At 36.3% G+C, this 19,259-nt stretch overlaps 2 protein-coding genes across 2 annotated transcripts in view; one reads left to right on the plus strand and one right to left on the minus strand.

Moving 5' to 3' along the window:
- Window positions 1–3,420: 3,420 nt before the first annotated feature.
- LOC121383689 (G2/mitotic-specific cyclin-B-like) lies at window positions 3,421–15,033 on the minus strand. Its single transcript, XM_041513785.1, has 8 exons — window positions 14,897–15,033; window positions 11,298–11,534; window positions 10,757–10,960; window positions 9,412–9,570; window positions 8,502–8,738; window positions 7,167–7,307; window positions 4,902–5,006; window positions 3,421–3,954 (listed from the first exon to the last, which is right to left on the minus strand). The coding sequence occupies exons 1-8, from the start codon at window positions 14,918–14,920 to the stop codon at window positions 3,844–3,846; spliced, it is 1,218 nt and encodes a 405-aa protein (XP_041369719.1). The 5' UTR covers window positions 14,921–15,033; the 3' UTR covers window positions 3,421–3,843.
- Window positions 15,034–15,267: 234 nt separating this feature from the next.
- The window catches only part of LOC121383699 (focadhesin-like), a 578,322-nt gene continuing 574,330 nt past the window's right edge, over window positions 15,268–19,259 (plus strand). The window contains exon 1 of the mRNA XM_041513796.1: window positions 15,268–15,331. The gene's annotated coding sequence lies outside the window, so the exon portion shown is untranslated. The remainder of the gene's footprint in view (window positions 15,332–19,259) is intronic.

Here is a 19,259-nt window from a genome sequence, read left to right on the forward strand (position 1 = left end):
TTTTTTCTGTGTGGATGTCGGACATGCCGTCTAAACCGTTTTTATACCCTTATTGCACGTGCAATTGCTGTTGTTCATAGTGCACGAGTTTTTCACTTTTCTGTGTGTCCCACCCAAAACGTGCAGTGGGCGGGTATACTTTTCTGCATACATTATTGTTGTGTTTGGGCTATGTGTTTTGGATTGAGTTACTTTTAAAAAACAATTTTTTTCTTAAATTCCAAATTGAAAATGGTAAAGTTTCTTTTGGCCTTCAGTATATAAAGTACATTTGCCCAGAAAGGGTGGGGTCGGTAATGAGTAATGATGAAATATACAAAAGGTGTACATGGAGCAGGGGTGATAAAACAATCCCCAATTTTAAAAAACTGTGCAAACTTTGTGGTGAATTTGATCAAATATGACATCTAGTACCAGTAGTTAGAATATTTCACACACCTACACACCTTCAAATTACTTTATCAACAACAAAACAATATGTATTTATGTTTTAGTGTAGTTTACATGGTTTCCTTTCTTTTAACATGCTACATGCCAATATTTTAAAGACAATATATAGCAACACCATATTTTACTTAGTACCTTAAATAGATTTATAGTGGTGACCTTTGGTGACCTCAAAATTACCTTCATATTCATCAGAAAAACTGGAACCATATTTTTTTATGAATCTGTATATAATAGTGATTATAGCATTGGTTCCAAAAATTAACATGAAATTCCCATGGGACCTATTTCAGCTACATATGCCTCTACTCTATGCTGTGGACATTTTAGATGTGGGGGAATACATGCAGATTAGCAAAAGTAACTTTTCCGGAGTTCAGTATAATCCACAACAAAACTTTCAGTTCAATCAGTTTAAGCAGTCCTGAGTTATCCAGTGGAAACCAAATTCAATATGGCCGACATGTGGTGGCCATCTTTTGTGAGTGGTGGCACTATCGAAATCGCCATCCGTCTAGTTGAAATCAATCAACCACAAAACATTAAGGCTGATGGATCAGCATTCTTGATGAATCTACAGGAAACCATAGTCAATATGGCTGGCAATACTGGCCATCTTCGATAAGCGCCGGTTCCGGTTATTGAAAGCAAAGCTCTCTAGATAAGATCAATCCATCGTTAAAAAGATCAGGTTGATCGGTCAAAGGCCTAGTGCAAAAATGGCTAATGACCTGCATACAATTGCATGTTTTTAACTAATGCGTATTATGTTGGCATCAGCATACCATAAGACATGCTTCATAATGTTTTTTCTTAAATTGGTAATTCTGAATCGGGTGAGCATACTCTACATTTTATATTTGGTTCCAAGGATGTAACTTTCACAATTAAATACCTAATTAGCACTAGTCTTTAAGTAGCCTTTCCCACAAAATATTTTTTCTCAAGTTGTGGATTTGGGCTCAGTGAGATGTCCTCTAACATGTAGCAAAGGAATTTTGGGTGAGACTTTCACAATTAAATCCCATTTTGGGGGTAATTTCAGTAGCGCACCCTATTTACTCCCTCACTAGTTTTACTTAAAAATTGGGTTTCTGTGGTAAGTTGGGGGCTCTCTACACCTCAAACCTTTTGAAACTCTCGCAACAATTAAATCTCACTTGGCTCCCACAATAAAAAATCTTAGGAAATTGGCGAATCCACAAAATTACTGGATTTAGATGTCGCAGACCGCAGATTTGTCGGCAACATTCGCCTGGCATTTTCCACAATATATTTTGTATACTTATGTATACGCTGAATATACGGTACGTTATAGTTCAACTCATTCTTTTACGAGAGATTCGTCTAGTTGGACCACGGTTATTGCGGCCGTTGAGCGACGGGTCCAACTAGACTAATCTAGAAGGCGTGGTCCAACTAGACTAATCTCAAGTGATGGAAAAAAAGAAAGAAGTGTTTTATTTAACGACGCACTCAACACATTTTATTTACGGTTATATGGCGTCCGACATATGGTTAAGGACCACACACTTTTTTTTTTTTAGAGGAAACCCGCTGTCGCCACATAGGCTACTCTTTTTTACGACAGGCAGCAAGGGATCTTTTATTTGCGCTCCCCACAGGCACGATAGCACAAACCATGGCCTTTGTTGAACCAGTTATGGATCACTGGTCGGTGCAAGTGGTTTACACCTACCCATTGAGCCTTGCGGAGCACTCACTCAGGGTTTGGAGTCGGTATCTGGATTAAAAATCCCATGCCTCGACTGGGATCCGAACCCAGTACCTACCAGCCTGTAGACCGATGGCCTGCCTCAAGTGATGGATACGGTAACTAGCTTGTACCAGGCTCCATGATGTCACCAAGGTCGTAGTCCGAATCGACATAGCAAATGTGGGGTTTTGCAATTTATTGGGTCTGCTTTAGAGTACTTGCTTCGATTAGCCAATATGGGGAAACATGTCGAGAATACTAATTTATGGATACGACTTGGATACAGGTGGGGGGTGGGGTGGGGGGGGGGGGGGGGGGGGGGGGGGGGGCGCGGCGCAGCGAAAACACAGAGTGCTCTGTGTAACCCCTTTCCCAAATCATTATGTCATATTTAGTAGACAAGGCGATTGGTTTTGTTGGCGTCAAATCATCCAATAGTGTTCCTTAAACCAATGCAAAATTTCTGTGAGAAATTAAGATTTTTATTTTGCTCATTAGGAGTGCCTGCTTGGGTAATAGATTATACGAGCTTGTGTGTCATACTGATTTTACGAAACGAGTGTCAGGATTTTTTTTTACTGCCAGAGTAATAATTTCTTTATTATCCATATTATTGTTGTTTTCTTTATGAATAACAAGATCAAACTTTGTTTCAACCACAACTAGGACACGACGAAATGACATATTTCAAATGCAGTCTCAGCTAGGACTGAGAAGAAATGTTGAACCATATGAATAATATTAAGTACGTTTCAAATTTAATTATAAGTATTCTTATTTCTTTTACATTCATCGGAGTATGAACAAAAAACAATCTGAAAACTTGTGATAACGGCTTCGTGGATTCAGTTTGCAGATGGGTTTTTTTATTCATACCTGATGAACATAAAAGAAAGACAACCCTTAATACGAAAGCTGGTTAATTTAAATAGGGTGAAAAAAAACCCTCCAAAAACTTGGATCCCACGGTTCAACACATTAGATTTTCCCATGAAATGAGCAAATATTAACCTACATCCAGATGAAAACTATGGGTGTGTACCATCACAATTATTGCTACATACACTTATATACAGTGACATGCACAAATGAACCATAAACTGAATACCCCACCCCCACCAGTGCATGCAATCTATTATCCAAAATAACCATGACAATATTTTGGAAACCTAGCAACATTAGCTGATAATGCAATTTTGTTGGACAAGTTATAACAAATTCAATTTTGTTGGACTGAAGTTATAACAAATTCAGACTATTATTAAACATTTATTTACAAATTTTACAATGTCTACATGGTTAAAACATGGGTTATAAAATGTTTAAGAATGGGCGACATGATTCTTCCATATCTGTAGGAGATAATGGCATTGACAATAACTTAAAAAAGATGATAATTAAAAATAAAGTGGATCATTCATACAGTCAGTCTGGTGAGGAACAAATGTTCTTATCAAGGTGTCAACTTTATGGATGTATATAAAAAGTCTAAAAAAAGATAAATAAAAACTAACAATTGTAATTCTACAGCGATTTCTGAGTCCATTATTTTTGTTTGTTAAATAAAAATCCTTTCTAGTCTTATTCATTCATCAGACTGACGGGACACACAAACATGCATTTCATTGGATAATGTCTTTGTCTATCACAGCCTGCAGCCAATGTCTGTCTGGAAGTTGCTAGGATGATGGTACACCTCCATTTGCTATTTGCTGAAGCAAAGGTCTTTTCAACTGAGGAATCTGACTGATTTTCATGAACTTTGAACTGGAAAATTTGGTTCTTACAGCCTGAAAATATAAGATTAGTTGTACATTTTAAGATGAAATATAGTATGTTTTGCTATGAACTATAAACTGGAAATAATTCTCTGGGCAGACAAGCCCCACCAAACATAGGGCAAAGTAAGCCCAAACTTCGCTGACCATTGTGACTTCAGCGTGCCAGTCACAGTACGGTGAAATCTGTGTCGCCTTTTAAAAAATAGTCATTACTTGCAATGTACACATCACGGATGAATGGTGGAGAACTTGAGGAACACCGATTCGCAGATAATAATTAAGTGTGAAGTGTCTTGAGAGTGAAGAGAGACTGGCACCACAACAACATGCAACAGGCTCACAGATAAAGACTGTAGCTCAGAAAACACCAGTGTAGTTCAGAAAACACCAGTGTCTGGCACTAATAGTAGGCCTAAACATGCTACTGACTGTTGTAGCGTATTGTCAGGCGAATAATGGAAATTGTACAAAGTTGAGGATATAGACTATGGCGAATGTTTTTTGTTTTAGAGTTTGTTTATATTCCTTTGGAGCAAGCAGACCTAGATGTGAAAAAAAATGCTGGAAGTAATATGTTGGAAGTAATAACTTAGTTTTATGTAGACTGTCATAATGAATAAATTCAACATACAAAACAGATGTCGACATTAAATAATACAGGCAAACCTGTCCTCGCAGATTTTTAATGTATATGCACTATCAATAAAAGGTAACCTGTCCTACACACCCAGCGTTTGACCGATAGGGTATCAAGCAAGCACTTTACCACAGTTCTTGTACCAAACTACTTTCACAACTTAAAATTAAAACAATCAAAAAAGTACTTAAGACAACATGGTAATCTCTAGTTTCGCATGATTTTATTTGTTACAAGAAATGGCGTTAAAAATCAAGCAATTGTCATGAGAATCCATATGAAAGTAAAGCACAAAGATCGCACACATGTAAAAACCTACCGTTAGTTTGCTGGATTCTGCTTTCTGTACTATCTGGGCCAGTTTCTGCACCAGTGGCTGGAGATCTTTTTCTGTGTATGCACTATAGTGAGCTAGGGTAGTTGTCTATAAAAATAAGTTCACAATGAGCCAAAATACTGACAGTTTAAATTATAAATTAAGAATGGGAAATATTATAAAGTTAAAATACATATATTGTCCGTTTGTATCTAAGAACTGATGAATAAAGATAAAAATAAATATAAAATCATAAATTTTACAAAGTACAACCAAATTAAATTAAATCTTTTCAGGGTATGCACTTAAGGTGGGTTTTTTTGACTTGCCAATCGGGCCACTCACAGCAACACTGACTCGCCCGTAAAACTCTTGAATGGCCCGCAACCAAATTATGTTGAAAAAAAAAAAACTTACTTAAATTGCACTTAAAAACACGTTATCATATATACAAACAATAACACAAAAGGAGGAAACAAAACTGTTTTAGTTTTATTACAAACTGTTGTAATTAAATTCTAATTATTATAATATGCCACGGGACCCACACAATCAAACATCTGGCATGTTTTACCAAGACTCGGTCTTGGAATGAATAAGGTGCTTTTATGGCCGTATGACGAGGAATTAAAAAGATACTAAGCTGACAGCAATATACAAGCAATAATCACATTCTCTAGAGAAACACACAACACAAGTTAAAGGCTGGATTTATACTTTTGACGCCATCACCTGTCGTAATAAGCTAGCATACGTTACATCGGTTGGCAAACATGAGCGCGTGTTTAGCATCATTGTCCCAAGTGTAAATCAACGCTCGCAGGCTCCGACCTGTTTTCATCCCAAAGACAGGATAAAACATACCACGGCCTTTGTCCACTTGTGGAGCAATGGTTGGGACGGGGAAAAACCCAATCGGAGAACGAGTAAAGCAAGGAGGTTAGTACAGTCAGAGTCCATTAATTTTAAATCATAGAACAGCTCCCAGAATCTCGTCCCAACACCTCAACAATGGCTTGCCAGGCATTTTCTTCATTTGGTCTTTAAAATCTGACCCGAGTCAGGATGTACAAACACATACACGTTTAAACGTCATTAATTAACCTCTTATCTACGTTTTGCATGTTTTTCATGTCTGTTTAATCTAGTGCACCCCCTATTATGTGTTGTGGAATGATATGGCTACTTCTAATTGGCTGAATTGCCGGCGTTTGCAAGCGCACACTGTGTACAGTTGAACTTAAGAAATTTTTATGCCAACATGCGCCGGCTAGCGAACGCTGGCAGCGGGCGTATGCCAACATATTACGGCAGGTAACTGCGTCGAACGTATAAATCCAGCTTTAGGAATGAAAACATTCCAACACAATGCAACTTCAGGCTAGTAAACAATCTTTCTGTGAAACAGCATAGCAGAATGTGAATTTTACCTATTATAACTAAATGGAAAGTAGACGGACATGGCAGAGGTGTTCCGATTGAACCCACGAATACATTTACGTGGCCACGGTTTTCAGAGTACCTATCAAAACCGGCCAAGGGATTCTGAATGGTTTTAGACTGTTCGATAGACTGAGGAAGTGGTCGCTATTATGTCCTCTATGGGTTTGGTTGTCAGACACTAATAGGAAACCAGTTGCATTTTGATACATAATAGAATAGGCGGAATTGCCCGACGCTATATTGACTTGCCATGGGCGATCGGGGATCACACAAATGTCTTGTTTTTCGTGTATCTTGAAATCTTTATTAAAATAATAATATTAAAACTTTGATCGGTCCAGAAGAACCGGAACTGCCAATGAATATCGGACCGATAAAATCTTCGGTTCAATTAAAAGACGAGTTTCCTTGTAATTCGTATACACTTTATGTAATAAAAATAAGGAGTATGTCTTTCCACAAAGTATATCAACACACAACATGGTAACCACCAAGGCCCCCCACCCATCATTTTTTTTTAGCTTTTCGTGGTGCTGCACGGCCGCCCTCCTTTAATTTTCACCCAGCGAGAACACTGCACCTACAAACTCATTTAATAATATGCAGGAAAATTGTAGCCCACTGTATGCAAGCTACATAAAAATGTAATAACTTATCTAGCCACCATAAAAAAGCTGGCTAATTCCGTCCAGTTGACAAGAATAGAATATTGAGTTAACAATCAAGAGTTAATGTGTACCCAACACGTACTAGAATATACAGTAAACAGAGTTAAATGTGTACCCAACGTGCGTTATAATATTTATTAAACAGTTATATATGTACCCATTTGGAATCATCCATCAGTCGTATGGAGAGACACAGAGCTGCAGCTGCTATTTCGGAAGGAAGATATTGCACCATGTCGTATTCTGTGATTGTCAGCTCCATTAAATATTTTGCTAACGTGTGTTTCCTGGTGTCGACCTGAAAGTGAATAATGATCATGTATTTTGTATTTCACATCTAGTAAAAGTGGTTCTTTGTGATTTTCTTAACCCTGAAAAAGATCATGGTCACATGTTATTTACCTGCTACTAAAAAGAACAAGTGACCGCAGTAACATTTTAACACCAACTTTAGTCCAGTTGGGGTTTTATTAATTAATTAATTAATTCTAGTATACTCCAGTGAAACCAGTCTAAATTTGACCCTGACCATTTCCAAATCCTGTCAAAACCGGCAAAATATCATGGTCCTGAATTTTCTCATTTAAACCATGTACTAAACCCCTGATAAAACCGTAACCTGTCCATTTCAGAAACCGGACTGATTTTTGGTTCAGAATCTTTAATTAGCCTGAACAAAACCGGTGTAGTGTAAATGAACGAAGATTAACTTGACGAAAACTACCACCAGAAAACAATGCTGACCGGAATATATATCCAGTGTTACATCACGGGTCACTGATTGCCACCATCTCAGCCCAGCTTAGCAGACAAAGTAATTAATGCTCGATTTGTTTTCAATTTTCTGTCTAGTGCAGTGGAAATTCTTTGCAGCTTCAGACAAATCTCAAATACTTAGTTTGCACCTTGATTTTTGGTCAGTGCACTTTGATAATGAAATACTGACACAGTAAAATGCTGTAACTAAATTTAAAGTAAAATACACACACGACTTAATTTGTATTTTATACACTAAATATAAACACAAAATGTTATCTTTTCTGCAACAGGAGCGACAAATACACTGAATTTTGCTAAGAAAGAACTATGTCTCTTGACACCACAGGCTAAATGTAGGTGTGTGGAATTCTGTCATTTCGTAACCTTGTAAAAACTAAATTACACTGAAATTTTTGTTTGTTTTTATTTATGTTTTAATGTCGTTCATAAATAAGAACGATACATAACAAAATTGGTATATAACTACATTAGTCCAACAGTGCTGTTCATTCTGTAATTCTCAAACTGTTTGTTTACAGTTAAGAATTTGATGCAGACATCAAGAGAATTAACTATTCTAAAATGCAACCCTCTAAACTGGATCCTGTCTAAAGCGGATAAATATTAGGTCCCCGACATGATCCGGTTTAGAAAGGTTTCACTGTAATATCAAATGTTGATAAAGTGCCACCACAAGTCATTCTGCAGAATCAAATACTATTGTGTTACTTACTTTGCCTGCTTTTGAATTCCTCCTAAGAAACTGTAAGCATACAGGTTTTCCCAAACTGAAATCCAACTTTCTCAGAATGTCTCTTTCCATGTCTTTAATATCCGTCTTAGTGTAAGCATTGTCCGTTATATACACAAAGTCTGCAACTTCTGGAGCGTACATTTCTTCATATTTTGATGCCACCAACATCGATGTCACACCAACTAACTGAAGTTTGCTTCTCGTTACAGGGCAAATCTGGCAGAGGAAACATTTCATCCATTATCCTTAGGTTAAAATTTTAGACTAATGCTTTTTTTTTCTATCACAATAATGCTGACCACTGTATTTCCATTTTCACTACTTGTTGCTTGTGTCATTTTATTTAGATAAGTAACTTATTTTAAATACACCAGACATGTATACAAGACTAACACAATCAGATGCTACCGTATATCTTCGCAGTCCACCCTGCCTATAAGTAGTCCCTAATTTCAAGCCCTGAATTTTTTTTCAGGGTGTAAACGGTCATTCGCGACATGCAAATTAATACTGAAATTGGACAAAAATCAAATCAAAAATTATTAAATCGCCAAAAAGCTAATTAGAAAAATCCTGTTTCATTATCTTCCACTATTTGTTTTTGAGGAGTATTTGTTAATGCATTTTTCTTACTTTCAGCAACTGATCATCATAAATAGCATTGCATTAAAATTGCATTACATGCAACATCAAAAGGGAATATGTCCTTAACTTTTAGACTACTGGATTAATTTAACAAAAAACATGTTGAGTGGGTACAAATAACGTGGTTTTTGTTAAAAATTAATCTAGTAAAGATTAAATGGTTGCTATCATGAGAAAATATTCAGTACAATATAGTACCATTCAGTACAATATAGTACCCTACACAAAACCTAAGTTACTGTACCTGCAAATATCTGTCTATTGTGGCAACTGTGAGGTACAACGTTTCTAGGAGAAGATTGAATCGATGATGAACTTGACACAGCCAGTCAATCAATATGGATCTCATTTTACCGGTGATTTCAGACGTGTCTAGATAGTTTGGCTTCACTTCATACTTCACCTACAAAATGTAGAACTTTTACTAACATCTCTACACATAAATTAAGAACAATTTCATGTACATAACCAGTTAAGAGATTTCCCCAGAGCCTAAAGCGTAGCAGGCAAATACGCCTTGATCTGTAAAGTGTTTTGACAGCACTTAATTGCAGTAATTTAATTGCCCCCTCCATACGGCATGATTGACAACCATCTGAACCAATTATATTTCGTGGTTGAAGACCATGGGGCCAAAAACTTTGCTTGGATGCCATTAATTTAAACATAACGTTTTTGTATAGTTAGCATTAAAATTACTTAAAAGAATGGACTACTTCAACCAAATCATAATCATAGTAAACATACTTCTGACATGCGTTATCAGCGATGACAGCTATGCGGAGCACACGATTGACATACAAGCATTGTTCTCAGGCAAAACTTATAAATTCGATGACGGTAAGAGTTTAAAAATCACTTTCCCTCTTCGATGTGTACATTTAATCAGTATATGAGTATATTGTCGTTAACTGCAGTGTCAGACGAATGTCCAAAATAAAAGTACATCCACTCACATGAATGCTGATGACCCCCCTCCCCCTACAAAAAAGAAAGAAAGAAAACTTGGAATAGGTGAAAAGATGTCCTCTCCTTTTTATAACTAAACCATTTTTAACTATGATGCCTAGTGTAACCTTACTATCGGGCTTTTCCGTTGCTGCTCGCTTGACATGGAAATGTATGTATTGAATCGCAATGTTTCGGCACATTGATGGAACCAGAGGTTATTGGCCGAGGTGATCGATCTTCCAGAAGTGTTCAGAGTTCAGGGGAAAACAGCGAAGTGCGATTCCAACGTAAATGAACAATTTAAGTAACAAAACATTTGTAATTAGTGTTGACTGGTTATTTTTATTCCACTTAACAAGTTTTGTTTAGAAGTCAGAACCATGTATAACCGACCTATCACTTCGTATGCCAACATCAGTGTTACATTTCATGTCATCACCAATTAATAAAATGATGGGGTTTGTTTGTTTGCCCACTTCAAGTCAAATAAGATACAAGGAAAAAATATGGCGTGTAAAAATCACGATATGCAAAACTGTACTGTGGTTCGTATCGAGCTGATCAATTATGGTCGTATACTGGTTTATCGTTACAGCACTAGTTCAGTTTCTCTAAGATGTTAGTGTATTTATACATACCTCCAGCTTCCTCATGTAGTGGTAGATATCATTGACGTAATCAGTGACCAGGTGAGGATTGTCTTTGTCTTCAGAGTCTATATTTTCCACCGTCAATAGAGCTTTAGAGAAAGCGTCAGACTTGTCAACGCTGATGTCCATGGGGTCGGCCACTTGGATGACATCGACGGACGGCACAAGTTCAACCACCACTGCCGTTTCTTCCTGAAGTTAGCACAAATAGTGAAAATTAGCAGTTACCCTTTATTGGCCAAGGGTGATTAAGAATTTTACAAAGGTAGTCCGTTGAGCGACCATTGATTTTAGCAATTGCTATATATGGCCTACATGCTGGTTATTTAGTCCTCAAATGACAGGGTTCCATTTAATCCCTTTTACAACTAGACTGCCATTGTAATGTAATGGCATAATTGTTAGTAGGAGCTATATTGTATAGTTGTAATACATTCAACTCAAATTTCAAACCAATTTTACATGTACCTTCAAACTTCGAATTTAAAATTCAGATTTTTTACTTTTAGAAATTGGAACACACACTGACCCTGTCAACTGTCCGTGCTGATAATTTAATCTTCGACTTTTGTAAGCGTGTGAAAGGCTGGACCATTTCTTTCTTCACCACCTGCTTGCCTGGGTCGATTGTCATCTTTGAAACCTTGTTGCCGATGTCACCAAGGGCGGCTCTGTGTCCATTCCGAGTCATTATGGTCTTGCTTATGATTGTAGCATCATTGTTTTCTACAGCAATGGCAAATTTTTGAGGTTCGTCAGAAATTGACTGAAAAGAAAGTTTACATGCAATAAGTTACAAGATAAGTGCATACAGGTATTTATTTCTGCATAGTTCTACTGTATATTGCCATGTATTAGCCGACTCCTTGGATAAGCCGACCTCTTAGTTTGACCCTAAATATCTAGTACAAAATCATTGTGTACAAGCCGGTCATAATTTGTCAAGCTGTATGTTGTATCGATTTCAATAATACTGTCAACAAACAGACTTGTGCTTTTCTTGTTCATTATATTTGTTTTCCCGTTAATTACAAACACGGTAATCGTGATCACAATCAATACGACAATGATAACATCTACCATGCTGTGAAAAATAATTTAGAACTGATAGAGCATAACTGAAAAATATATAATTCAAGCTGTACCACTGCACACAACTAATCTATTCACTGGACAGAAAAAAGTAAAATCATTGGGAGGCATTTTTAATACCCCACCATACACAAAAACAAAAGATCACGCAGTCCATGACTGCAGTTCACTGTATAATGGTATGGTCATGTGACAATAGTGGGAGTAATTACTGTCCTGAAATTCATGTTATGTTTTTTCAGTCGGTAATGTTAATGAGCTTAATTTATTTATGACATTACTCTACAGTTTAATGCACCCTCCCAACAAAACAATATTAAAAATATAATACTTGTTTGAAGAAAAAAGTTTTGTATCTTAAATGAGCTATATGAAAGACTGGTCCCAGCACAGGTGAAACAAAGATGGCGGGTAGTTGGAAAGAACATGTTTTTACCATTGAAATGACAATAAAACAAGTAATTTTTTATTATTATTCATCAAACTTATAATGCATTCAAGAACAAAAAACTGCATAATATTGCATGATGAGGTGTTTTATTTATACTGTGCACAAATTGTTACATAATCTGTGAAAGGATAAGGGTCTGATAAAAATGTATAAGTCACGATTGGGAGTATTGTCGATCGGAATTTTATGCTCCAATTTGTTGCCTCCGTGTATAAGCAGACTCATTTCTTTTGGAAAGTGTTTCTAGACTTCAAAAGTCGGCTAATACACGGCAATATACGGTACATAAGAGAAGGGGTGCAGAAATGGAAAATATTTCACTTGCCCGCCAACCTCAAAATAAAATATACTTTGTGAACTGAAAACGGATTAAAAGTAAATATTAAAATAGTAACTACACCTATTAAAGGCATACTGTCACGGATTTAAGGACCTTATTTCTCTAAAAATGGATAAATAAAAAGTGCATTAATTGTTGGAAAACAAATCTAGCTATTGCATCACTAACTAAATCATGATGGAATAAAATCAATGTCAACCCTCAAGGCAATTTTAGTTTTTGAATTATGTACCATTGCCATAATTCAATTATTTTACAAAATATCATAATAAATGGACTATGGTGGTTATGAAGATGGTTGAATGAAGTACATTTAGGGACAAATCAAATAATTTTTGTTCAGGTAATACTTTGTTAGACCATTAAATAGGTCTGACAATATGCCTTTAAAGAGTGATGGGGAAATCAGCGTCGGCCGCCTGCTGAAAATCTGTTCCAGACTGGTGCATGTCGCTGATGACAAACCGCAACGCTGGTGATTTCAAAAGTGTCTTAATTGTAGCTGAGTGTAGTGCTGTTTTGTTATGAAATTGTGAAATAAAGTTATAATTATTTCAAGATCGTATATTTGTTATACTTAATCAGACTACACCACACTGATATTCTACATCGATACTGATGCGACTTGATTATAACGATTGTTTATCCAACAGCAATTATTGCCTTATTACAAGGCAAGCATAGGCAGAGAATCTGTCGACAGTGGGCTAAGGACGTAGGCCTATATAAGATGGAAAGACAATGTTTTATTTAAACACACTAACACATTTTATTGACGGTTATATGGCGTCACACATATGGTTAAGGACAACAGATTTTTTTAGGAAACCTGCTGTCGATACTACATGGACTACTCTTTCCGATTAGCAGCAAGGGATCTTTTATTTGCACTTCCCACAGGCAGGATAGCACAAACCATGGCCTTTGTTGAACCAGTTATGGATCACTGGTCGGTGCAAGTGGTTTACACCTACCCATTGAGCCTTGCGGAGCACTCACTCAGGGTTTGGAGTCGGTATCTGGATTAAAAATCCCATGCCTCGACTGGGATCTGAACCCAGTACCTACCAGCCTGTAGACCGATGGCCTAACCATGACGCCCAGGGTTCTCACTGGACTTTCTTCACTGGGGGTCATTTGAGCTTTCTTGTGAAATTTGGGGAGTCCCAATAATAAGATTTTAAGTTAAAACTAAAAAAAATAAGAGTTCTGTCCAAGTTCCATGCTTCAAGACACTTTTCGAGGGTCAGTGAGATCCCTGACAACGCTGGTATATATATAAGATGGATGAGGGGCACGAGTTCGACCCATACTCCCCTTTCAATGGTTATGGTAGTTTTAGGTATAGGGTTAGTTTTTAGGGCCTTTGATATATAGAAGGGTACAGGTCGAACTTTCCGCAATATACACATGTTCAGAAAAGTTAATTCAATAGGGTTAATAGACACTGAAACACCTTTCATTGCTAATTTACTTCTCTTATTCATTTTAAACCTTTATTCATTTAAACCTTACAAGGCATGTTTACACGTCAACAATAAATATAAGTGGCATACCATGACAAAAATAAGACGCTGAGTATGAAATGACTATGGTACGAAACGACCAGTAACCGTGCATTGTAGGGACCACTGGATTACATGGCGGAGACAGTTTAGTGTTCGAAATAAGCACTTGTCCGTTAACTGTATCTGTATATAAAACAATCCTTACTATTTACTGGAAAGAATAACCAATTTTTAAAGTAACAGTGTATTCAATTTTAAAGCATCAACCCCACCACCACCCCCCAAAAAAAAAAACCCCAACACAAACATGTTTTTTTATTAACAGTGTTTTTAGTTGTTGGTTCCATTTTTCTTTACAGTCAAGTCTTTTTCTCTTTTTTTTAGGCGTCTTTAAGCTCACCGAAACTTGTCCACCCGCGATATAAAACATGTCTGTACCCGTAGTAAATTGCAAATGCAATGTACCACTCCCGACTGCTTCGCACTTCTTGTTTTAACTTATAATGCAAAAGTAAAATTTTATAATTTTAAGTGTTCCAATAATATACTGTGTAAGAAACGTTTAAAAAAAAGAAGACAATTTCAATTCTTCATCATAATAATAAATCCACGCGATAAAATAAGCCCAGCCGCGGATATAAAAACTCGTCCACACACGTTCGATAAATCACTACACAAGCAAATACTTCTCAAAGTACATATTATGATATATGCATTAAATATATAAAATCAGTTACCGAAAGTGATCTTGCAAAAGCCATGTTGTTAAATCTGCAGTTTCGATAGACTTAATTATAAGCATTCAACATCGAATTTAATACCATCTCTCTGCGGAAACCTTAGTTAGTTTTCAGACATGCTCAGTGCGTCAAATTCTTTCAAAACTAAGCGGCTCGGCTGCGATTGGCTAAATCGACTACCATACAAGTCAATGATTGGTTAAAGTTGTTGATAGGTATCTAAGGAAAACATAAAAATATTTAGTGCTAAATTAAATTTTGGTGTTTACAAAATAAAAAATGTATTTTTACATATAATGTATAAATCTGTTGCTTTTGTTAAGTATTTGTTAAATTTCTATTTCGACATGAACGTTTTATTTTCGTGTCCATAATGCAACATGCACTTCCTGTCACAACAAATGCACATGTACAAGATTGTGTTGATTGCTAGTATGTACATTTTGTTTCTTTTTCTAGCATTGCCATCAGTGTTCTAATAATCGTGGGATCAACCTGATTTTACAGCATTCATTTTGTTGCTTCTATTTGATAATGCCAACAATTATTTTTTGCAATGACTTCCATTTTAGAGGGACGAGATTTATCATTTAGCTCAGTCGGTTAAGTGCTCGCTGGTTTCAAGGTTTCGTCACAGGATCGAACCACCTCGGTGGATCCATTCAAATAATTGGGTTTTCTTTCGTTCCAGCCAGTGCATCACAACTAGTCAAAGGCCGTGGTATATGCTTTTCTTACTGTTGAAAACTGCATATAAAAGATCTTGCTTACATTGAATCGATTGATCCATTATTCTGTTTTAAATAATACCATCGACGTCCCAAACTACGTTCACCTAAACACCAAAAATGCAAATACCATATTTACGAAAATACTATTCTACATTTTTCACCCACAATACGTGAAACAAAATAAATTGCATTCAAGTAACGTAAAAAATCAACAATGTGGACGTAAAACAAATCCATTCTAATAAATAAAAGTGAAACACCCTCCAGTAAACAGGTAAGGGTGCGATGGTTCTAACTGCGTTCAGGTGCATGCGTTTGTAAAAAGTATCATACTGCGCATGTGCGGTTCGTCAGTTTCCATTTTTAAGGCAACCACATAACAAAATATATGTTTCTTAATTATGCACAGTTGCCGAACACTTAATTTATTAATTTTTTTTAAAGGAAAAATTCAATTTGTCAAGCTTTCTGGTCCGGTCCGCGTTTTATTAACACACATCGCACACACTTGATGCAATACTGATAGGCATTACGTTCATACTTGCGAATAGTTTGTAAAATATCAATTTTTTTTTATGAATTGATTCTAAATTAACACAATTTATATACTCAAAATTATTTACAACTGTTATGAATGGATTATGAATACTATTCACTACAATAGAGGCACATAAATGTAGCAGATCGAATATAATAATTGAAAACAAATTCTAACAACAGGGGTCTTGAAAATCATAAAAATTAAATTCTTTGGCCTTGTTGATCTGGCACGTGTGAGGTCATATGACACGCACCAAATGTTAATTCATCTTTCTCCATTTTAAGTCAATTTCTACGAGTCATGTGGACTCGATATCGGTAATTTTAAGGAATAAACAAAAACGATTTAGTAAAATTAATGGTTTTAGGGGTTTGTAAAGTTTTGTATTTAGATACTTACTTTTCTCAACTTTATTGTTTATTAAAATGTTCCTGAACTATGAAGAAAAAACTCATAAATGAACGACATGCCGATGACAACAAATCGGATGCTGATTGTGCGAACCATGCTCGAGAAAACAAAGTGAACGGAATTTGAAGCATAACGCAGTTAGGGACGTTGACGTTATCACTAGTGGAGGGCGCACACTAAGTGTGGTTCTTTTTACGTCAAAAAATTATTACATTACCCTATATATTGTTGGTATTCAAAACTTGTAGCAGCATGTTTCAACTTTTCTCAACCGAAATAGTGCCACAAATCGACACATAAACCAAAAATGTATAACCTACCACACTCACTGAAGTACTTGCATCATTATTAACAAAATAAATATTTCAACAACAACCTTCAAAACTTTCTCCTCCATTTAAAATATGCTAAATAGAGGGAATCAACTCAATCTGCACATTTAGAAAAGTTTGAATAAATGTACGCCCTGCATTATTTTATCACTGGCAAGTATAAATTACTCATTTAATGCTTTCTGATTGCACCAGAATTCATAAAAACCTAGTGAACACAGTATCATTTAGAATACTTTTACAAAATTTTGTGTGTAAACTTTAGAACTATGTTATTTGCCATATAAAATCTACAAACGTCAGCACAATAAAACAATATACTTGCTATATATACAGTCAAACCAGTCTTACATGTAAGCGGTCACACAAGGGAGTAGAGACAGGTGGCCGCTGAGTACAGGTTGCCACATATATAGTCTTTAAAACATTTGTTATTGTTTCTGGTTTACCGTCAGTACTGCTAGTCAACGGATGTTTTTTGACATGTCGTCTCCTTTAGAAATAATACAAATGGAATGTATTAAATTGACTGTCTGTTTTCTTTTTCCATTTAATTATTTAATTCCTACTTCATGCGGTGTATTGTCATAGTAAGTGAATCTACAACTGTCAAGTGTACCCTGCCCAGAGGCAATTAGATGCATTCCAGAGCCATACTTTTTTAATTCCTACTTCATGCAGTGTATTGTCATAGTAAGTGAATCTACAACTGTCAAGAGTAGCCTGCCCAGAGGCAATTAGATGCATTCCAGAGCCATACTTTTTTAATTCCTACTTCATGCAGTGTATTGTCATAGTAAGTGAATCTACAACTGTCAAGAGTAGCCTGCCCAGAGGCAATTAGATGCATTCCAGAGCCATACTTTTTTAATTCCTACTTCATGCAGTGTATTGTCATAGTAAGTGAATCTACAACTGTCAAGAGTAGCCTGCCCAGAGGCAATTGGATGCATTCCAGAGCCATACCTTTTTAATTCCTACTTCATGCAGTGTATTGTCATAGTAAGTGAATCTACAACTGTCAAGTGTACCCTGCCCAGAGGCAATTGGATGCATTCCAGAGCCATACCTTTTTAATTCCTACTTCATGCAGTGTATTGTCATAGTAAGTGAATCTACAACTGTCAAGTGTACCCTGCCCAGAGGCAATTGGATGCATTCCAGAGCCATACCTTTTTAATTCCTACTTCATGCAGTGTATTGTCATAGTAAGTGAATCTACAACTGTCAAGTGTACCCTGACCAGAGGCAATTGGATGCATTCCAGAGCCATACTTTTTTAATTCCTACTTCATGCAGTGTATTGTCATAGTAAGTGAATCTACAACTGTCAAGTGTACCCTGCCCAGAGGCAATTGGATGCATTCCAGAGCCATACTTTTTTAATTCCTACTTCATGCAGTGTATTGTCATAGTAAGTGAATCTACAACTGTCAAGTGTACCCTGCCCAGAGGCAATTAGATGCATTCCAGAGCCATACTTTCTTAATTGATACACAGTCGAGATGTCGGGACTGAATGGGTACTAGTATTCCTGAAGGTGTGAAGACCGGTTATTTGCTGCACCTTATCGCTGTTGTTAAAATATCTCTTTTATATAATAGTAAAACTTTACTGTGGCCACTTAATACAGGTAATTTAGTGATTTGGGATGAGATTTAGGTGGCCGCTGGCCGTGTTAGACAGGTGATCGCTTATTACAGGTGCATTTACATTATAAATTGTTTGGGAGGGGAAAAAGTGTCCGCTTAAGGCAGGTGACTGCTGATTACAGGTGGCTGCTAGGATTAGGTTTGACTGTATGTATCAAATAAGTACAAACAAGTATTATGGTTTAATATTAGCTTATTACTATTTATCTTTAATGCATACATGGCATTTCGTCCCTGCTCGGCTATTAATTTGATTGCATGTATAAATTTACCATTATAATTAAAACCTGATCCAAGATAACGTGAACTGATCAACAGTCTCAAATATCCTGTCTGTGGGATGATGCATATAAAAGATCCCTTGCTGCTAATCGAAAGATAGCCAATGGAATGACAGCAGTATGTTTTTCTTGAAACCCTTTGAATTTTTTTTTTTTTTTTTAGGTCTTTGAAAGTGTTTGAATTGTAATAAAAGTCTTTAAAATTGTTCAATTGTCAAAATCATAGCCAATGCAATGATGATATATTTTACAGCTGCATGCATTTGCTATTTTCCAGTTACAAGGTTTAATCTGTCATGATGCTTGTAAAAAAGCTAAATGTTTTCCCATGGACAGCAACGTAAATAAACTGATTTGGTATTTTTATCACATTCTATTATCTTTGACTGTTGTGTAAAAGTCTTTGAAAATG

This window comes from Gigantopelta aegis, chromosome 2 (genome assembly GCF_016097555.1).
Source record: "Gigantopelta aegis isolate Gae_Host chromosome 2, Gae_host_genome, whole genome shotgun sequence".
Classification (NCBI taxonomy): Eukaryota; Metazoa; Mollusca; class Gastropoda; order Neomphalida; family Peltospiridae; genus Gigantopelta; species Gigantopelta aegis.